This window comes from Ctenopharyngodon idella, chromosome 1, assembly GCF_019924925.1.
Source record: "Ctenopharyngodon idella isolate HZGC_01 chromosome 1, HZGC01, whole genome shotgun sequence".
Taxonomy (NCBI): Eukaryota; Metazoa; Chordata; class Actinopteri; order Cypriniformes; family Xenocyprididae; genus Ctenopharyngodon; species Ctenopharyngodon idella.
This window is the reverse complement of record NC_067220.1, coordinates 44,683,146-44,705,678: the sequence shown is the minus strand read 5'-3', so window position 1 is coordinate 44,705,678 and position 22,533 is coordinate 44,683,146. Positions and strand designations below refer to the sequence as shown.

Genomic DNA, 22,533 nt, shown 5'->3' with positions numbered 1-22,533 from the left:
AAAGCTGCAAATTTGTGCCCTGGGGGTCTGTACATACAGTGACAGAACTAAAGATAAGAGATCATTTTACTTACCTCATGTATCATGTTAAGTACAAGCACTTCACATTAATTAAGCTTGTATTGTGAACTCTGAGTGATGCCAAGAATACCACTGTAAAAAAGTCACCACATGTAAATCAATGTGACCTATGTGACGTCTAGAGGCAGTTTGGTTAGACCAGTCTGTCTGCTTCCAAGTCAAATCAGTGAAACAAGCTGTAACACCATTATTAAGACTAATTGCCAAACTTCTTGATAAGCGATCAACGCCTTTCTATGACAGTCTCTCTTTGTGTTTTTGTGTTTTATTTCCTCCTGCTAAGGGTTGAAACATCTTCATGTTGCATATTGTACATGTCTTTTACTTGCTGTGTTACCTAACTTAAAAAAAAAAATCCTAGTCATTTAGAACAAGATTATTTCTCATAATTTCTCAACCTTTTTTGGTCTGCAATTCACATACCTACACCCATGTCAAATTTACAGGTGTTATTATATACTTTAAGTCAGTGGTTCTCAACCAGGGAGCTTCAACAAACTTCCAAGGAGGCCTCAGGATGACTTAAAATTGTTTAAAATAAGACAAACAAGCATGAAAATAAGCTAAAACAACTAAAAAACAAGGTACTTCTTATTTGGTTATTTTTATAATAAATATACGTATTTCTAGCTATGTCAAGCTCTAAAATATTGAAATATATATATTGAAGTAGGCCTTCAAATATTGTTGTGGAAAAAAGGTTGAGGTCCACTGCTGTAAGTGGGATTTTACTATTTGGTCAGTTGTATTGTTATCTATTTTAACTGTTATAATTTTGACACCCCTTCATTGGAGGCCTTTGCCTGTGTGTTATGTTTTCAAAGTCTAGATGAAAGCACATCTCTCATCTCTGCTGTTTCTGATATGTTGATAGAAATACACAAGTATCCTGCTTGTCAAGTTCTATATAGTTTCTTGTTTTTTAAAATAATGACAACAGCAACAATACAGTAGAACTGAACTTCCTCAATGTAATGCCAATGCTTACAAAATGCAAAGGTGCCATTCCTGAGGAAGTGCGTCATGAGCGTGACGGCGAGGATGACAATTTTGACAAGACCATGTCTTTGCAATGTTTGCTGCTTGGGAATGTGTTGAAATTGTCGCTATGTCCTTAATGTATTTGAGCTATTTAGATTTCTTTGGGTTATTTAGTTTTTTTTTAACGATTGGAATTCACTCTAAAGTACAATTAGGAGATGAGGAAAGTTTCATTCATTAAAGTTTCCTGTGGGTGAGATACATCCATGCAAACCATTTTGTCATGAATTAATTGATAGTTTTTAAATAGATGTCTTGTAATGAGCTGCAATTCTTTTAATTACTTTAAATATGCACACAAATTCACTTTCTGCATATTAACACTGTGGAATGATTTCCTGTTGACACTGGCTGCATCCGAAATTGCATACTTCACTAATATATAGTACAGTAGGTGATCAACAGTATGTGACAAAATACGTATGTCTGAATGCACAGTACTCATATAGAAGGAAATAGTACCCAGACGACCTACTACTTCCAGTGAGATTCTGAAGTGTGCATACAATGGACACTTTACTATCCCATGAGGCCACAGGAGGATTTGTGAATGGCAGTAAAGCGACACAACTGAGGCTGGTAGGTCACATGATAATGGCAACATGGCGAATGTAGTACGTCCACATTAGATTCATATATACACATTCATACTGTATACAACATACTTTTTTTTAACGGTCGCAAAATAATTACTTATTCAAAATAAGTACCTGCTCAAGAGAGTATGTGATTTCAGATGCAGCCATTGACTGAAAGAACTGTAATAAGAATGGGTTCCTGTAACGAGGGGTGGTGCAGAAATGATAGAGAGCAAGATCCAAATGCAGTTAGATGACATTTATTATCAATACATACCAAAAGTAAACCCAGGACCATGAGATGAAGGCAGAAACAAAAAATCCATACAGGACAGAAAAACAGGGTAAATCCAGACAAAGGCATGGTAGTCAAAACTGAATTGAACAACACACACATGATATATGAGGGACAGGTGTAAGTGATTAGTTACAATGGGAACTAAGTAGGGTTGCTATGGTGATGAACATGGGTTACTATAGAAACAGGCTGCATCCAAAATCACATACTTCCATACTATGTAGTAGGGGAAAAACAGTATGTGACAAAAGAAGTAATTCAGAATTCACAGTACTCATGAAAAAGTAGGCGGAAAGTTCCCAGATGGCCTACTACTTCCGGCGTAATTCTGAAGTGTGCATACGATGGACACTTTACTATCCCATGAGGCCACAGGAGAGGATGTGACACCATGGCCACAATGTCCAGATTATATTCATACTACACACATAGAACATACTTTTTTAGAGGTCGCAAAGTAAATACCTACTCGAGATAGTATGCAATTTCGGATGCAGCCTCTAACAAGGCAGGCAATGCAACAAGGAAAACAGGAACTAAACACAGGAAGTGAATACTGAAACAACAGGAACAGAAAAACACTTTATGGATTTTTAAAAATTACCCTTCATGAAGTGTGTACTGTAGCTGTATGTGAATGTAAACAGTATGCAAAGCTGTAAAGCTGAAAGTGCATCATTAATAAAGTTATTGTCTCTCAAAAGAAAGAGTCGACTCTGAACCGCTTAAACGAGTCGTTTGTAATAGAGGGTATGCATTGATGTCACTTTCCCGCTGGAACACGCTCCCTCAGCTGGACTGAGTGGCAAAAGAACCTGCTGCATGACTGGATTTAATAGGGGAAACTGCAAAAACATGAGTAAAACAAACGATTACACTAAAGGGTGGGCTCGAAAGTGTTCCTTATAACATGTCAAAGAAACCTAATCCATGGATATTGACATGCAGCCAGGAATCATGTTTCCAGACATTTATATGTGCCTGATTTCGACGCCAGGGAAATACATAAAGCAAATCTGCCTGTGAACGCTTTATATAAATACAATATAGGTAGGTCTAAATTGGAGTGATCACTTACATCAATGTTATATATATCGTCATATCGTCCAGCCCTAAAACTTGTATAGTTTTTGTCAGTGTTTATTTAAAAACACCCAATTATGCAGAATATAAGATGGTAAATATTTAATTAATGAGTTGTCAACACAATATATAACAATGCAATATATAGGGTATGATTTTACGGCAAAATCCAACGTTTTGACACAAAATGATAACTGCAAATCCATGTTTCTCTGCCTGGAGTCCAGTTATATCTGTGAATTTAAGCGATCCATTTGCTTCTTTTTTCTGTAGCTTTCGGCAGTCTGTAAAAATATACCTCAGATTTTGTGTCAAAGCTATTTGTAGTCAATCGCAAAGCTCTTTCCCATTTTGAATGTGTTTTGTGTGTTTTTCGCTGAAAACCAATGCTGCCACTCAGTCTTTTTGCCACTCAGTGGGTGTAACCACAATCATAACAGCCGACTGTGACATTATGTGCATACCCTCTATTTGAATCCCATTTCTGCGAAGTTCACGTCACAAGTTAATACATTTGCATAATGGCCGCCTACATTCTGCGTGGACATCCAGCGAAAACTTGAACCCCCCTCAAACGCTGTAGCTCGTTCGTGATGTGTGGATAACATGTTGACAAGACGCTGTGCTCTGCGCTGTGAAAGGAAATTCGGTTTATTTTCACTTCCAAAGTATGAGACTGTGAAGAATCAGTGGTTAAAGATGGGACAGTACCTACTTTATTTAGACCAACTTGCTCCTCAGAATCACAACCTGTAAGTGTGATTAATTATTGACGTATTTTATTCCGAGTGTTCAAAATATATAGTTTTGTGTTTTAGCTATATTGTGTATGTCTCCAGCTAACTGGCTAACTCACGTTTTTACTGTGTTACTGAAAGACTTCTACTAATCAGCTGTGGTCCAACATTACCTAAAACTGTGTCCATTAATACAGATTGTCTTTCGTTCCTACTACTTTGAGTAATGATAAAGGAAGGAGCAAGACTTGTTTTACAAACTTTAATGTTCAGTCATCAGTCATTCATGTTAGTGCTCGGCTAATGTGTGCGCTGTTATTGATACAGTTAATAATACAGTTCCCACATGTGCACCGCAATAAATTTGAAAATTACACACCGGTTTGTTGATGGACATACAGTTGTTAATGCTGATGGTGAGGAATTGCAGTTGCAACGTCTCACGATGAACGTCAAACTGAGTAGCGTATCAATGAGAAATGTCCTGCTCAAGTTGTCCTTGCTATGGAGGTTTGGGTTGAGTAACTAGTTCTTCCAAAATTTGATCATCGGACTCACGCTCAGATTGATATGGTAAAATCAATGCCATTGTTACTGTCTTTACAGTGTGTACAATCGCTGAGCTTTAGGAAGCTCCAGAGCTGTAAGCTGTAGACCAATCACAACAGACTGGGCCATCTGGCCAATCAGAGCAGGCTCACGGAAAGGAGGGATTTAGAGAGACTGATTCATCCGACGAGTTGTTTGAGAATTATTGAAAAATGTGGTGATGTGCATTGTATATTATGAGAAAATGAAAGTGTTTTTTGACCTTTGATGCATATAAACTTGTTGTATAAGACCTTCTAAACAATCAAAACTGACAATCAGTAATTTGTGCAATTCATGTTTAACAAAATTAACAAAATGTCTTTGCATTGCAGATCCACAATGTGTGAGAATGAAAATGTAGTGCTGTTGAAGATTTGTGAGGTATAAAGTAAAGATTACTGTATTATAATAGCATTGTGTATAATCTGTCTATCCACACTTGCTGGATCCTCATCGAAAGGATATATTATATTATATTATATTATATTATTTCATATAAATCCCTTCTCTGTTTCACATCATCTGTGTCCACCACATCAGTGGATACTTTAGGTAAGTATAAAGTGGAGGGTGGTTCACAGTAACACCCACCACACCCATCTATTCACTTCTAAGGGTTGATTGTAATGACATGAATGACAACTGCTTGATTTACGCAAGGTGACACTTAAACCTAAATGACTTGAAGACTAAACTTCTTTATGCTTATACTTTTATGACTAACTATATAGCTGTTTATTGCTTGTTGCATATTTAAATCAGTACCTATAACAAATATCTCAGAAATGTTTAATGTCCTAATAATGATTTTAATGAGACGTAAACTAGATCAAAATTACGAACAAATTACATAATATGAACACACCAGTTAATGTACTACTGATCAATAAGAAACCGACACACTAAATTAGAGAGTATCTGTGTGTTATTTATTCTAACTGGAAGACAGATAAATGAAAAAATATCACAAGTTCATACGATACTAAATACATTTTTACCCAATCAGCACTAGGAGTTTATCTATTGAGAATTGAAACTTTCACAATATATTTGGGAAATGTTCCCAGAAGCATGCAGTGAATGTGAAGAATGCTTTGGTTAACTATAGGTGTCTTCTGACATCTCTCATGTGTAGCAAGCATGAGCGTTTGACGTAGGAAAAATAAATATACATATGCAAATGTGCTGTGTGATAATCTAAATGAAAACATGCATGTATATTCACACCTGACATAAATCCAAGTCTTCCAGTTTTTAGTTGCAAATGATTGTTTGTTTAATTCTAAGAAAACTGCGAACATCAAGTAGGAAGATAAGCTTCTGACATCACAAAAAATATAACCATGTTAAACAAAAACAAGAACAGCAGCAAGTTGAAAAGAAAAAGAAAAAAACTCCAGACAGTAGTAATCTCAGGTTTCCATAACACAACCTGCGCACTATAAAAATGCCCTATCATATGATATTGTCACATTTAGATTTTTATCATGAACCTTTTGAAGACAGGGCTTGTCAAGTTGCTTAACAGCCTCTATTTATAAACCTGCCATTTTTCTTTAGCAAATATAATAAATTGGTATGCAAACAATACATACTGTTGACAGACAATAATACAAAAAAAAAAAAAAAAAATCAATCACAGACTCTGTCAAGAAGCATTCCATTGCTCAATTATGCATTTCAATAATGGCCCCATGCAACCCTCAGGACGTCATCCCATTCTCTTTAAAAGGCAGTATTGACACAGGTGAGCCTTAATTGCTAAAACTTGAGCACAGCATAGCTTGCAAGCCAACTTGAAGCCATTGAGCCAACAGTGGATTTACAATTTTCGTTTTACAGTTCAGTGTTCAATATTTTTGCTCAAGGATTGGTAAGCACATTTTTATTAAAGATGTTTGTGTTAATTTTAATTTTAAGCGGGAAATTTTAATACTAAATTTATATAATCAGAAATAAGCTAAAAGGATAACAAGGCAAAAATAAGAAATTGTGTAGATTTGCTGTAGACTTTTCAAGAAATATGTAAAAAAGTTGATTAAAGTAGAGGTGTGTAGAATGTGTCCTGTTACTACTTGTATTTTGTAAGGTGCTCAAGATGAATTTCTTCTTTTTATACACGGTCTTGAATTTTTCAAAACTCTGTAGCATTTTTAACAGACATTTCGTCCCCTTGGAATTATAAGGTTCTATCTGCATTCTGAACGGTTTTGAGATATTGAGCTTCAGAGTTTTTGCATTTCATTCGACTTTGAATAAAAAGTCCCTAAATGTACTCAACATTACCAAAAACATCACATAATGTAAATAAGTTGTCACAGAATAAGAATATGTGAATATACTCAATTTTGACAAAAATGTGAGATAGAACCTTATAATTTTGAGGGGATGATTTTACTATTATTTCTGATGCTGATTAAACTTTTGGAAAATTGTTACAAAATTACAAAAAGGTTTATTCTAGTAGATAACTGACAGTTGTATGAACCGACACTGGTTGTTCCTCTGTAGGTTGCAGTACTGTTTTTATGTGTTTGTGCTTTGTTTTCCTCCAGCATATCTTTGATGATGGAAAATGTGTTTGTGTATCCTCAGTGATATATTGCTTACTTTGCAGACTCTCTTTTTCGCCACTTGACTCGGGATGGAGAGGAGAGCTTTTATTATAATATGGATTTTTATCTGTAAGTGAATTATTTTTTATTATTATTATTATTTAATTGATTAAAAAACAGCTGCAAGCAAAAATATTTTTGGCGGATTTTTTTTCTCATTTCAAAATCTGAAGTGACTTGCTTATGCTAAGAAACTTATAGCGCCCTCTATCATCTGAAATTTAGTATTTTGCATGTAATAATATAATAATTGTCTGGTGTCCATGTAAACCAAGTTTTGTGAATGTTGGATATAGTGGTCATAGTGTACAGACGTTTTATATATATATATATATATATATATATATATATATATAAATCAGCTAAACGACTTTGGTGTGTGTAGATGATGAATGTAAATTTAGTTTAAATTAAATAAAAAAGTAAAATCTGCGAAACGACTTAGGTGTGTGTGTAGATTTTAGATGCAAATTTAGTGTAAAATGGATGAAAAGGTTATATATATATATATATATATATATATATATATATATATATATATATATATACACACATATATATATATACACACATATATATTAATAAATAGATAAATATTTTAAAATGTAATTTATTCCTGTGATCAAAGCTGAATTTTCAGTATCATTACTCCAGTCTTCAGTGTCACATGATCCTTCAGAAATCATTCTAATATGATGATGTATTGCTCAAGAAACATTTATTGTGTACAACTGTACAATTTTTTTTCAGGATTCTTTGATGACTAGAAAGTTCAAAAGAAGTGTTTATTTAAAATATAATCTTTTGTAACATTATAAAGGTCTTTACTGTCACTTTTGATCAATTTAATGCATCCTTGCTGAATAAAAGTATTAATTTCTTTAATTTCTTTTCAAAAAAATAAAAATAAAAATTCTTACTGACCCCAAACTTTTGAACGGTAGTGTATAATGTTACAAAAACTTTGTATTTCAGATAAATGCTGTTCTTTTGAACTTTCTACTCATAAAGGAATCCTGAAAAAAAAGGACACTACTGTTGTCAACATTGATAATAATAAGAAATGTTTCTTGAGCATCAAATCATCATATTAGAATGATTTCTGAAGGATCATGTGACACCGAAGACTGGAGTAATGATGCTGAAAATTCAGCTTTGATCACAGGAATAAATTACTTTGTAAAATAAAGCAAAAAATAAAAAGAATTTTTTAAAATAAAACTTATTTTAAAAAACATTAAAAATCTTACCGATCCCAAACTTTTGAATGGTTCAATTACAAAATGAATGTTTATTTAGTACCATCCTGAATAAGATATTTTACATAAAAGATGTTTACATATAGTCCACAAGACAAAGTAAAAGTTGAGTTTATAGAAATTACCCAGTTCAAAAGTACATACGCTACATACGCAAACATACGCTTGATTCTTAATACTATGTATTGTTACCTGGATGATCCACGGCTTTTTTTTTTTTTTTTTTTTTTTTTTTTGTGATGGTTGTGTTTATGAGTCTATTGTTTGTCCTGAGCAGTTAAACTGCCCAATGTTCTTCAGAAAAATCCTCCAGGTCCCACAATTTCTTTGGTTTTCCAGCATCTTTGGCTTACTTGAACCCTGTCCAGCAGTGACTGTATGATTTTAAGATCCATCTTTTTAAACTGTGGACAACTGGGGCCTCATACACAATTATTACAAGGTGAAAACATTCACTGATTTAGGCAGTTTAACTGCTCAGGACAAACCCATTAACAACCATCTCAAAACAAATAAACAGCCATGGTTAATCGAGGTACTGCCACACAGTATTAAGAATCAAGCACATGTAAACTTTCGAATGGGGTAATGTTTATGAATTCAACTTTTTTTTTTTTTTTTTTGTCTTGTGGACTATACGTTAACATATTTTATGTAACATATCTTATTTAGGACAGTACTAAACAAAAAACAACATGCATTTTGTATGATCCCTCTTATTTTGTTTATATATATATAATATATATATATATATATATATATATAATTAACATTAGGTGTGTGTAAACTGTTGACCACGACTGTATGTATTTAGGCAAATTCAAAAATTAATAGACAAGAAGAATTTAGAGATTATCCCGTATTGTTCTTGAGATTGTAAAAATTAGTATGCCACCTTGTGGCTGATTTTTGTCAAATGTATACAGCTTCAACTTCCTTAATCAAGTAGTTTCATTGTTGCTCATGCATGTCCTGATTTTGCTGAGTTAGACATGTTCGTGGGTGAACATATATTGTTGATCCTGAAACAACATTACAGTCTAAAAATTTAATCATAACCATATCCCTACCCATGAATCTAACCCTACCCATAAGTTATCCCTAAAATCAGAGTGAAATGATAGGTGGATAATGTCAAAAGCACCTAACCCTGGTTGTAAGCTAAACCCTGACATAAACTTGTAAACTTGTCCCTTAAATCTGATTAGTTAATGGCAATATTGTTCCAGAATCAACAAAGATGTTGATCCAGGAACATGTTGCACTTGTTGAAATCAGGTTCTGCATTACGCATAGTTAATGGTACAGTTAATATTTTTAAAAAAAGATTCTTACCGAATTTTGTTAATTTTCGTTTTTGTTTTCCGAACATATTGGACAATTAGTAAAACATTTTATTGCCATGTAATTGATAGTTTTAGCCTATGTTTAGTAAAATATTTAACACTGTCCATTAATTGACTTTAAGTTCAATATTTTTTGGGATTACTCACATGAAGTTCCATTGAAAGTAAACATTTTCTATCATTTTAGTAGGTACAGTGGAAATCTCTATCACGCAAACAACAAACTCTTCAGATACGGTTGGAACATACATTATATCTAGTGCTGAAGCATCCAACACTAGTGTAGCAGAAACATCTACAACAGCAATAGATGCCGCCACAATCACAACAACAACAACAACAATGCCCTTTACAATCACAACAACACTTGGTGAATCCTCCACCAGTTCATTAGACACCACAAAAGAATCACAAACAACATTGTCAACTTTAATGACTCAATCTTCGACTGCATTTGAAAGCACAACTGTGAGTACAAATGAAACAAATACAACAGCCACTACAACAGAATCAACATCAGCCACAACAACTGAAAGCACAACTGTTGGTACGACTGAGACAACTACACCAGCCACAACAACTGAGAGCACAACTGTTAGTACAACTGAGACAACTACACCAGAACAACCAACAACAACAACAGAATCTTCAACAGCAACAACAACTGAGAGCGCAACTGTTAGGACATCTGAAACATCTATACCAGCACCAATAATAACAGAATCAGCAACAGCCACGACACCAGAGACCACAAATGTTAGTACAACTGAAACAACCACACCAGATAAAACAACTGAGAGTACAACTGAAACAACAACACCAGCCACAAAAACTGAGAGTAACACTGTTAGTACAGCTGAAACAACTACACCAGCCACAACAACTGAGAGCACAATTGTTAGTACAGCTGAAACAACTACACCAGCCACAATAACTGAGAGCACAACTGTTAGTACAACTGAAACCACTACACCAGCCACAACAACTGAGAGCACAACTGTTAGTACAACTGAAACAACTACACCAACCACAACAACAGAATCAACATCAGCCACAACAACTGAGAGCACAACTGTTAGAACAACTGAAACACCTACACCAACCACAACAACAGAATCAACATCAGCCACAACAACTGAGAGCACAACGGTTAGTACAACAGAAACAAGTACACCAGCCACAACAACTGAGAGCACAACTGTTAGTACAACTGAGACAACTACACCAGAACAACCAACAACAACAACAGAATCTTCAACAGCAACAACAACTGAGAGCGCAACTGTTAGGACATCTGAAACATCTACACCAGCACCAATAATAACAGAATCAGCAACAGCCACGACACCTGAGACCACAAATGTTAGTACAACTGAAATAACCACACCAGCCACAACAACTGAGAGCACAACTGTTATTACAACTGAGACAACTACACCAGCCACAACAACTGAGAGCACAACTGTTAATACAACTGAAACAATTACACCAGCCACAATAACTGAGAGCACAACTGTTAGTACAGCTGAAACAACTACACCAGCCACAACAACTGAGAGCACAATTGTTAGTACAGCTGAAACAACTACACCAGCCACAACAACTGAGAGCACAACTGTTAGTACAACTGAAACCACTATACCAGCCACAACAACTGAGAAGACAACTGTTAGTACAACTGAAACAACTACACCAACCACAACAACAAAATCAACATCAGCCACAACAACTGAGAGCACAACTGTTAGTACAACTGAAACAAACACACCAGCCACAACAACTGAGAATACAACTGTTAGTACAACTGAAACAACAACACCAGCCACAACAACTGAGAGCACAACTGTTATTACAACTGAAACAACTACACCAGCCACAACAACTGAGAGCACAACTGATAGTACAACTGAAACAACCACACCAGCCACAACAACTGAGAGCACAACGGTTAGTACAACTGAAACAAGTACACCAGCCACAACAACAGAATCAACATCAGCCACAACAACTGAGAGCACAACGGTTAGAACAACTGAAACAAGTACACCAGCCACAACAACTGAGAGCACAACTGTTAGTACAACTGAGACAACTACACCAGAACAACCAACAACAACAACAGAATCTTCAACAGCAACAACAACTGAGAGCACAACTGATAGTACAACTGAAACAACCACACCAGCCACAACAACTGAGAGCACAACTGTTATTACATCTGAAATAACTACACCAGCCAAAACAACTAAGAGCACAACTGTTAGTACAACTGAAACAACTACACCAGCCACAACAACTGAGAGCACAACTGTTAGTACAACTGAAACCACTACACCAGCCACAACAACTGAAAGCACAACTGTTAGTACAACTGAAATAACTACACCAACCACAACAACAGAATCAACATCAGCCACAACAACTGAGAGCACAAGTGTTAGTACAACTACACCAGCCACAACAACTGAGAGCACAACTGTTAGTACAACTGAAACAACTACACCAGCCACAACAACTGAGAGCACAACTGTTAGTACAACTGAGACAACTACACCAGCACCACCAACAACAACAACAGAATCTTCAACAGCTACAAAAACTGAGAGCACAACTGTTAGTAGATCTGAAACATCTACACCAGCACCAATAATAACAGAATCAGCAACAGCCACGACAACTGAGAGCACAACTGTTAGTACAACTGAAACAACCACACCAGCCACAACAACTGAGAGCACAACTGTCAGTACAACTGAAACTGCTCCAGCCACAACAACTGAGAGCACAACTGTTAGTACAACTGAGACAACTACACCAACCCCGACAACAGAATCAACATCAGCCACAACAACTGAGAGCACAACTGTTAGTACAACTGAGACAACTACACCAGCTACAACAGCTAAGAGCACTACTGTTAGTACAACTGAAACAACTACACCAGACACAACAACTGAGAGCACAACTGTTAGTACAACTGAAACAACTACACCAACTACAACAAAAGAATCCACATCTGCCACAACAACTGAGAGCACAACTGTTAGTACAACTGAAACAACCACACCAGCCACAACAACTGAGAGCACAACTGTTAGTACAAATGAAACAACTACACCAGCCACAACAACTGAGAGCACAACTGAAACAACTACACCAACCACAACAACTGAGACCACAACTGTTAGTACACCTGAAACAACCACACCAGCCACAACAACTGAGAGCACAACTCTTAGTACAACTGAAACAACTACACCAACCACAACAACAGAATCAACATCAGCCACAACACCTGAGAGCACAACTGTTAGTACAACTGAAACAACTACACCAACCACAACAACAGAATCAACATCGGCCACAACATCTGAGAGTACAACTGAATCAACTACACCAGCCACAACAACTGAGAGCACAACTGTTAGTACAACTGAAACAACTACACCAACCACAACAACAGAATCAACATCAGCCACAACAACTGAGAGCACAACTGTTAGTACAACTGAAACAACTACACCAACTACAACAACAGAATCAACATCAGCCACAACAACTGAGAGCACAACTGTTAGTACAACGGAAACAACTACACCAACCACAACAAGAGAATCAACCTCAGCCACAACAACTGAGAGTACAACTGTTAGTACAACTACACCAGCGACAACAACTGAGAGCACAACTGTTAGTACAACTGAAACAACTACACCAGCCACAACAACTGAGAGGACAATTGTTAGTACAACTGAGACAACTACACCAGCACCACCAACAACAACAACAGAATCTTCAACATCAACAACAACTGAGAGCACAACTGTTAGTACATCTGAAACATCTACACCAGCACCAATAATAACAGAATCTGCAACAGCCACGACAACTGAGAGCACAACTGTCAGTACAACTGAAACAACTACACCAACCCCAACAATAGAATCAACATCAGCCACAACAGCTAAGAGCACAACTGTTAGTACAACTGAAGCAACTACACCAGCCACAACAACTAAGAGCACAACTGTTAGTACAACTGAGACAACTACACCAACCACAACAACAGAACCAACATCAGCCACAACAACTGAGAGCACACCTGTTAGTACAACTGAAACAACTACACCAACCACAAAAACAGAATCAACATCAGCCACAACAACTGAGAGCACAACTTTCAGTACAACTGAAAAAACTACACCAACCACAACAACAGAATCAACACGAGCCACAACAACTGAAAGCACAACTGAAACAACTACACCAGCCACAACAAATGAGAGCATAACTGTTAGTACAACTGAAACAACTACACCAACCACAACAACAGAATCAACATCAGCCACAACAACTGAGAGCACAACTGTGAGTACAACTGAAACAACTACACCAACCACAACAACAGAATCAACACCAGCCACAACAACTGAAAGCACAACTGTTAGTACAACTGAAACAACTACACCAACCACAACAACAGAATCAACATCAGCCACAACAACTGAGAGCACAACTGATAGTACAACTGAAACAACCACACCAGCCACAACAACTGAGAGCACAACTGAAACAACTACACCAACCATAACAACTGAGACCACAACTGTTAGTACAACTGAAACAACCACACCAGCCACAACAACTGAGAGCACAACTCTTAGTACAACTGAAATAAGTACACCAGCCACAACAACTGAGAGCACAACTGTTAGTACAACTGAAACCACTACACCAGCCACAGCAACTGAGAGCACAACTGTTAGTACAACTGAAACAACTACACCAACCACAACAACAGAATCAACACCAGCCACAACAACTGAAAGCACAACTGTTAGTACAACTGAAACAACTACATCAACCACAACAACAGAATCAACATCAGCCACAACAGCTGAGAGCACGACTGATAGTACAACTGAAACAACCACACCAGCCACAACAACTGAGAGCGCAACTGTTAGTACAACTGAAACAACTACACCAGCCACAACAACTGAGAGCACAACTGAAACAACTACACCAACCACAACAACTGAGAGAACAACTGTGAGTACAACTGAAACAACTACACCAGCCACAACAACTGAGAGCACAACTGTTAGTACAACTGAAACAACTACACCAACCACAACAACAGAATCAACCTCAGCCACAACAACTGTTAGTACAACTGAAACAACTACACCAGCCACAACAACTGAGACCACAACTGTTACTACAACTGAAACAACTACACCAGCCACAACAACTGAGAGCACAACTGTTAGTACAACTGAAACAACTACACCAACCACAACAACAGAATCAACATCAGCCACAAGAACTGAGAGCACAACTGTTAGTACAACTGAAACAACTACACCAACCACAACAACAGAATCAACATCAGCCACAACAACTGAGAGCACAACTGTGAGTACAACTGAAACAACTACACCAGCCACAACAACTGAGAGCACAACTGAAACAACTACACCAACCACAACAACTGAGACCACAACTGTTAGTACAAATGAAACAACTACACCAGCTACAACAACTGAGAGCACAACTGTTAGTACAACTGAGACAACTACACCAACCTCAACAACAACCACAACAACAGAATCAACCTCAGCCACAACAACTGAGAGTACAACTGTTAGTACAACTACACCAGCGACAAAAACTGAGAGCACAACTGTTAGTACAACTGAAACAACTACACCAGCCACAACAACTGAGAGGACAACTGTTAGTACAACTGAGACAACTACACCAGCACCACCAACAACAACAACAACAGAATCTTCAACATCAACAACAACTAAGAGCACAACTGTTAGTACAACTGAAACAACCACACCAGACACAACAACTGAGAGCACAACTGTCACTACTACTGAAACAACTACACCAGCCACAACAACTGAGATCACAACTGTTAGTACAACTGAGACAACTACACCAACCCCAACAATAGAATCAACATCAGCCACAACAACTGAAAGCACAACTGTTAGTACACCTGAAACAACTACACCAGCCACAACAACTGAGAGCACAACTGTTAGTACAAGTGAGACAACTACAACTGCCACAACAACTGAGATCACAACTGTTAGTACAACTGAGACAACTACACCAACCACAACAACAGAACCAACATCAGCCACAACAACTGAAAGCACAACTGTTAGTACAACTGAAACAACTACACCAACCACAAAAACAGAATCAACATCAGCCACAACAACTGAGAGCACAACTTTCAGTACAACTGAAACAACTACACCAACCACAACAACAGAATCAACACCAGCCACAACAACTGAAATCACAACTGAAACCACTACACCAGCCACAACAACTGAGAACACAACTTTCAGTACAACTGAAACAACTACACCAACCACAACAACAGAATCAACACCAGCCACAACAACTAAAAGCACAACTGTTAGTACAACTGAAACAACTACACCAACCACAACAACAGAATCAACATCAGCCACAACAACTGAGAGCACAACTGTTAGTACAACTGAAACAACCACACCAGCCACAAGTGAGAGCACAACTGTTAGTACAACTGAATCAACTACACCAGCCACAACAACAGAATCAACATCAGCCACAAAAACTGAGAGCACAACTGTTAGTACAACTGAAACAACTACACCAACCACAACAACAGAATCAACATCAGCCACAACAACTGAAAGCACAACTGTTAGTACAACTGAAACAACTACACCAACCACAACAAGAGAATCAACATCAGCCACAATAACTGAGAGCACAACTGTTAGTACAACTGAAACAACTACACCAGCCACAACAACTGAGAGCACAACTGAAACAACTACACCAACCACAACAACTGAGAGCAAAACTGTTAGTACAACTGAGACAACTACACCAGCCACAACAACTGAGAGCACAACTGTTAGTACAACTGAGACAACTACAACTGCCACAACAACTGAGATCACAACTGTTAGTACAACTGAGACAACTACACCAAACACAACAACAGAACCAAGATCAGCCACAACTGAGACCACAACTGTTAGTACAACTGAAACAACTACACCAGCCACAACTGAGAGCACAACTGTTAGTACAACTGAGACAACTACACCAGCCACAACAACTGAGAGCACTACTGTTAGTAAAACTGAAACAACTACACCAGCGACAACAACTGAGAGCAAAACTGTTAGTAGAACTGAAACAACTACACCAGCCACAACAACAGAGAGCACAACTGTTAGTACAACTGCACCAGCGACAACAACTGAGAGCACAACTGTTAGTACAACTGAAACAACTACACCAACCACAACAACAGAATCAACCTCAGCCACAACAACTGTTAGTACAACTGAAACAACTACACCAGCACCAATAATAACAGAATCTGCAACAGCCACGACAACTGAGAGCACAACTGTTAGTACAACTGAAACAACCACACCAGACACAAAAATTGAGAGCACTACTGTCAGTACAACTGAAAAAACTACACCAGCCACAACAACTGAGATCACAACTGTTAGTACAACTGAGACAACTACACCTGCCACAACAACTGAGAGCACAACTGTTAGTACAACTGAGACAACTACACCAACCACAACAACAGAATCAACATCAGCCACAACAACTGAGAGCACAACTGTTAGTACAACTGAAACAACTACACCAGCCACAACAACCGAGAGCACAACTGTTAGTACAACTGAAACAACTACACCAACCACAACAACAGAATCAACATCAGCCACAACAACTGAGAGCACAACTGTTAGTACAACTGAAACAACTACACCAACCACAATAACAGAATCAACATCAGCCACAACAACTGAAAGCACAACTGTTAGTACAACTGAAACAACTAAACCAGCCACAACAACTGAGAGCACAACTGAAACAACTACACCAACCACAACAACTGAGAGAACAACTGTGAGTACAACTGAAACAACGACACCAGCCACAACAACTGAGAGCACAACTGTTAGTACAACTGAAACAACTACACCAACCACAACAACAGAATCAACCTCAGCCACAACAACTGTTAGTACAAATGAAACAACTACACCAGCCACAACAACTGAGAGGACAACTGTTACTACAACTGAGACAACTACACCAGAACCACCACCAACAACAACAGATTCTTCAACATCAACAAAAACTGAGAGCACAAATGTTAGTACATCTGAAACATCTACACCAGCACCAATAATAACAGAATCTGCAACAGCCATGACAACTGAGAGCACAACTGTTAGTACAACTGAAACAACTACACCAGAAACAAAAACTGAGAGCACAACTGTCAGTACAACTGAAACAACTACACCAGCCACAACAACTGAGATCACAACTGTTAGTACAACTGAGACAACTACACCTGCCACAACAACTGAGATCACAACTGTTAGTACAACTGAGACAACTACACCAACCACAACAACAGAACCAACATCAGCCACAACAACTGAGAGCACAACTGTTAGTACAACTACACCAGCGACAACAACTCAGAGCACAACTGTTAGTACTACTGAAACAACCACACCAGCCACAACAACTGAGAGCACAACTGTTAATACAACTGAGACAACTACACCAACCACAACAACAACAACAGAATCAACATCAGCCACAACAATTGAGAGCACAACTGTTAGTACAACTGAGACAACTACACCAACCACAACAACAGAATCAACATCAGCCACAACAACTGAGAGCACAACTGTTAGTACAACTGAAACAACTACACCAGCCACAACAACTGAGAGCACAACTGTTAGTACAACTGAGACAACTACACCAACCACAACAACAGAATCAACATCAGCCACAACAACTGAGAGCATAACAGTTAGTACAACTGAGACAACTACACCAACCACAACAACAGAACCAACATCAGCCACAACAACTCAGAGCACTACTGTTAGTACAACTGAAACTACACCAGACACAACAACTGAGAGCACAACTGTTAGTACAACTGAAACAACCACACTAGCCACAACAACTGAGAGCACAACTCTTAGTACAACTGAAACAACTACACCAGCCACAACAACTGAGACCACAACTGTTAGTACAACCGAGACAACTACACCAGCCACAACAACTGAGAGCACAACTGTTAGTACAACTGAGACAACTACACCAACCACAACAACAACAACAACAGAATCAACATCAGCCACAACAACTGAGAGCACAACTCTTAGTACAACTGAAACAACTACACCAGCCACAACAACTGAGAGCACAACTGTTAGTACAACTGAGACAACTACACCAACCACAACAACAGAATCAACATCAGCCACAACAACTGAGAGCACAACTGTTAGTACAACTGAAACAACTACACCAGCCACAACTGAGAGCACAACTGTTAGTTCAACTGAGACAACTACACCAGCCACAACAACTGAGAGCACAACTGTTATTACAACTGAAACAACTACACCAGTCACAACAACTGAGAGCACAACTGTTAGTACAACTGAGACAACTACACCAACCACAATAACTGAGACCACAACTGTTAGTACACCTGAAACAACCACACCAGCCACAACAACTAAGAGCACAACTCTTAGTACAAATGAAACCACTACACCAGCCACAACAACTGAGAACACAACTGTTAGTACAACTGAAACAACTACACCAACCACAACAACAGAATCAACATCAGCCACAACAACTGAGAGCACAACTGTTAGTACAACTACACCAGCGACAACAACTCAGAGCACAACTTTTAGTACAACTGAAACAACCACACCAGCAACAACAACTGAAAGCACAACTGTTAATACAACTGAGACAACTACACCAACCACAACAACAACAACAGAATCAACATCAGCCACAACAATTGAGAGCACAACTGTTAGTACAACTGAGACAACTACACCAACCACAACAACAGAATCAACATCAGCCACAACAACTGAGAGCACAACTGTTAGTACAACTGAAACAACTACACCAGCCACAACAACTGAGAGCACAACTGTTAGTACAACTGAGGCAACTACACCAACCACAACAACAGAATCAACATCAGCCACAAAAACTGAGAGCACAACTGTTAGTAAAACTGAAACAACTACACCAGCCACAACTGAGAGCACAACTGTTAGTTCAACTGACACAAATACACCAGCCACAACAACTGAGAGCACAACTGAAACAACTACACCAACCACAACAACTGAGACCACAACTGTTAGTACAACCGAGACAACTACACCAGCCACAACAACTGAGAGCACAACTGTTAGTACAACTGAAACAACCACACCAGCCACAACAACTGAAAGCACAACTGTTAGTACAACTGAAACAACTACACCAGCCACAACTGAGAGCACAACTGTTATTACAACTGAAATAACTACACCAGCCACAACAACTGAGAGCACAACTGAAACAACTACACCAACCACAACAACTGAGACCACAACTGTTAGTACAACTGAAACAACCACACCAGCCACAACAACTGAGAGCACAACTGTTAGTACAACTGAAACAACTACACCAACCACAACAACAGAATCAACAGAATCAACATCAGCCACAACAACTGAGAGCACAACTGTTAGTACAACTACACCAGCCACAACAACAGAGAGATCAACTGTTAGTACAACTGAAACAACCACACCAGCCACAACAACTGAGAGCACAACTGTAAATACAACTGAGACAACTACACCAACCACAACAACAACAACAGAATCAACATCAGCCACAACAACTGAGAGCACAACTGTTAGTACAACTGAAACATCTACACCAGCCACAACAACTGAGAGCACAACTGTTAGTACAACTGAGACAACTATACCAGCCACAACAACAGAATCAACATCAGCCACAACTACTGAGAGCACAACTGTTAGTACAACTGAAACAACTACACCAGCCACAACAACTGAGAGCACAAATGAAACAACTACACCAGCCAGAACAACTGAGAGCACAACTGTTAGTACAACTGAAACAACCACGCCAGCCACAACAACTGAGAGCACAACTATTAGTACAACTGAAACAACTACACCAGCCAGAACAACTGAGAGCACAACTGTTAGTACAACTGAAACAACTACACCAACCACAACAACAGAATCAACCTCAGCCACAACAACTGTTAGTACAACTGAAACAACTACACCAGCCACAACAACTGAGAGGACAACTGTTACTACAACTGAGACAACTACACCAGCACCACCAACAACAACAACAGAATCTTCAACATCAAAAAAAACTGAGAGCACAACTGTTAGTACATCTGAAACATCTACACCAGCACCAATAATAACAGAATCTGCAACAGCCATGACAACTGAGAGCACAACTGTTAGTACAACTGAAACAACCACACCAGACACAAAAACTGAGAGCACAACTGTCAGTACAACTGAAACAACTACACCAGCCACAACAACTGAGATCACAACTGTTAGTACAACTGAGACAACTACACCTGCCACAACAACTGAGATCACAACTGTTAGTACAACTGAGACAACTACACCAACCACAACAACAGAACCAACATCAGCCACAACAACTGAGAGCACAACTGTTAGTACAACTGAAACAACCACACCAGCCACAACAACTGAGAGCACAACTGTTAGTACAACTGAAACAACCACACCAGCCACAACAACTGAGAGCACAACTGTTAGTACAACTGAGACAACTACACCAACCACAACAACAGAATCAACATCAGCCACAACAATTGAGAGCACAACTGTTAGTACAACTGAGACAACTACACCAACCACAACAACAGAATCAACATCAGCCACAACAACTGAGAGCACAACTGTTAGTACAACTGAGACAACTACACCAACCACAACAACAGAACCAACATCAGCCACAACAACTCAGAGCACTACTGTTAGTACAACTGAAACTACACCAGACACAACAACTGAGAGCACAACTGTTAGTACAACTGAAACAACTATACCAACTACAACAACAGAATCAACATCAGCCACAACAACTGAGAGCACAACTGTTAGTACAACTGAAACAACCACACTAGCCACAACAACTGAGAGCACAACTCTTAGTACAACTGAAACAACTACACCAGCCACAACAACTGAGACCACAACTGTTAGTACAACCGAGACAACTACACCAGCCACAACAACTGAGAGCACAACTGTTAGTACAACTGAGACAACTACACCAACCACAACAACAACAACAACAACAACAGAATCAACATCAGCCACAACAACTGAGAGCACAACTGTTAGTACAACTGAAACAACTACACCAGCCACAACTGAGAGCACAACTGTTAGTTCAACTGAGACAACTACACCAGCCACAACAACTGAGAGCACAACTGTTATTACAACTGAAACAACTACACCAACCACAACAACTGAGACCACAACTGTTAGTACAACCGAGACAACTACACCAGCCACAACAACTGAGAGCACAACTGTTAGTACAACTGAAACAACCACACCAGCCACAACAACTGAGAGCACAACTCTTAGTACAACTGAAACCACTACACCAGCCACAACAACTGAGAGCACAACTGTTAGTACAACTGAAACAACTACACCAACCACAACAACAGAATCAACATCAGCCACAACAACTGAGAGCACAACTGTTAGTACAACTACACCAGCGACAACAACTCAGAGCACAACTGTTAGTACAACTGAAACAACCACACCAGCCACAACAACTGAGAGCACAACTGTTAATACAACTGAGACAACTACACCAACCACAACAACAACAACAGAATCAACATCAGCCACAACAATTGAGAGCACAACTGTTAGTACAACTGAGACAACTA

At 38.5% G+C, this 22,533-nt stretch overlaps 2 protein-coding genes across 2 annotated transcripts; both read left to right on the top strand.

Moving 5' to 3' along the window:
- Window positions 1-6,095: 6,095 nt before the first annotated feature.
- Window positions 6,096-12,776, top strand: LOC127512383 (integumentary mucin A.1-like; the record flags this gene model as incomplete). Its single annotated transcript, XM_051893232.1, has 2 exons — window positions 6,096-6,156; window positions 12,286-12,776. Coding segments are annotated over exons 1-2 (552 nt in total), but the record flags the coding sequence as incomplete, so codon positions are not given.
- An 858-nt stretch (window positions 12,777-13,634) lies between these two features.
- On the top strand, window positions 13,635-19,367 carry LOC127512375 (mucin-2-like; the record flags this gene model as incomplete). The annotated part of the gene is made up of 6 exons (XM_051893220.1): window positions 13,635-15,372; window positions 15,661-15,710; window positions 17,700-17,753; window positions 17,907-18,494; window positions 18,708-18,870; window positions 18,907-19,367. Coding segments are annotated over 6 exons (3,054 nt in total), but the record flags the coding sequence as incomplete, so codon positions are not given.
- Between the last annotated feature and the right edge of the window lie 3,166 nt (window positions 19,368-22,533).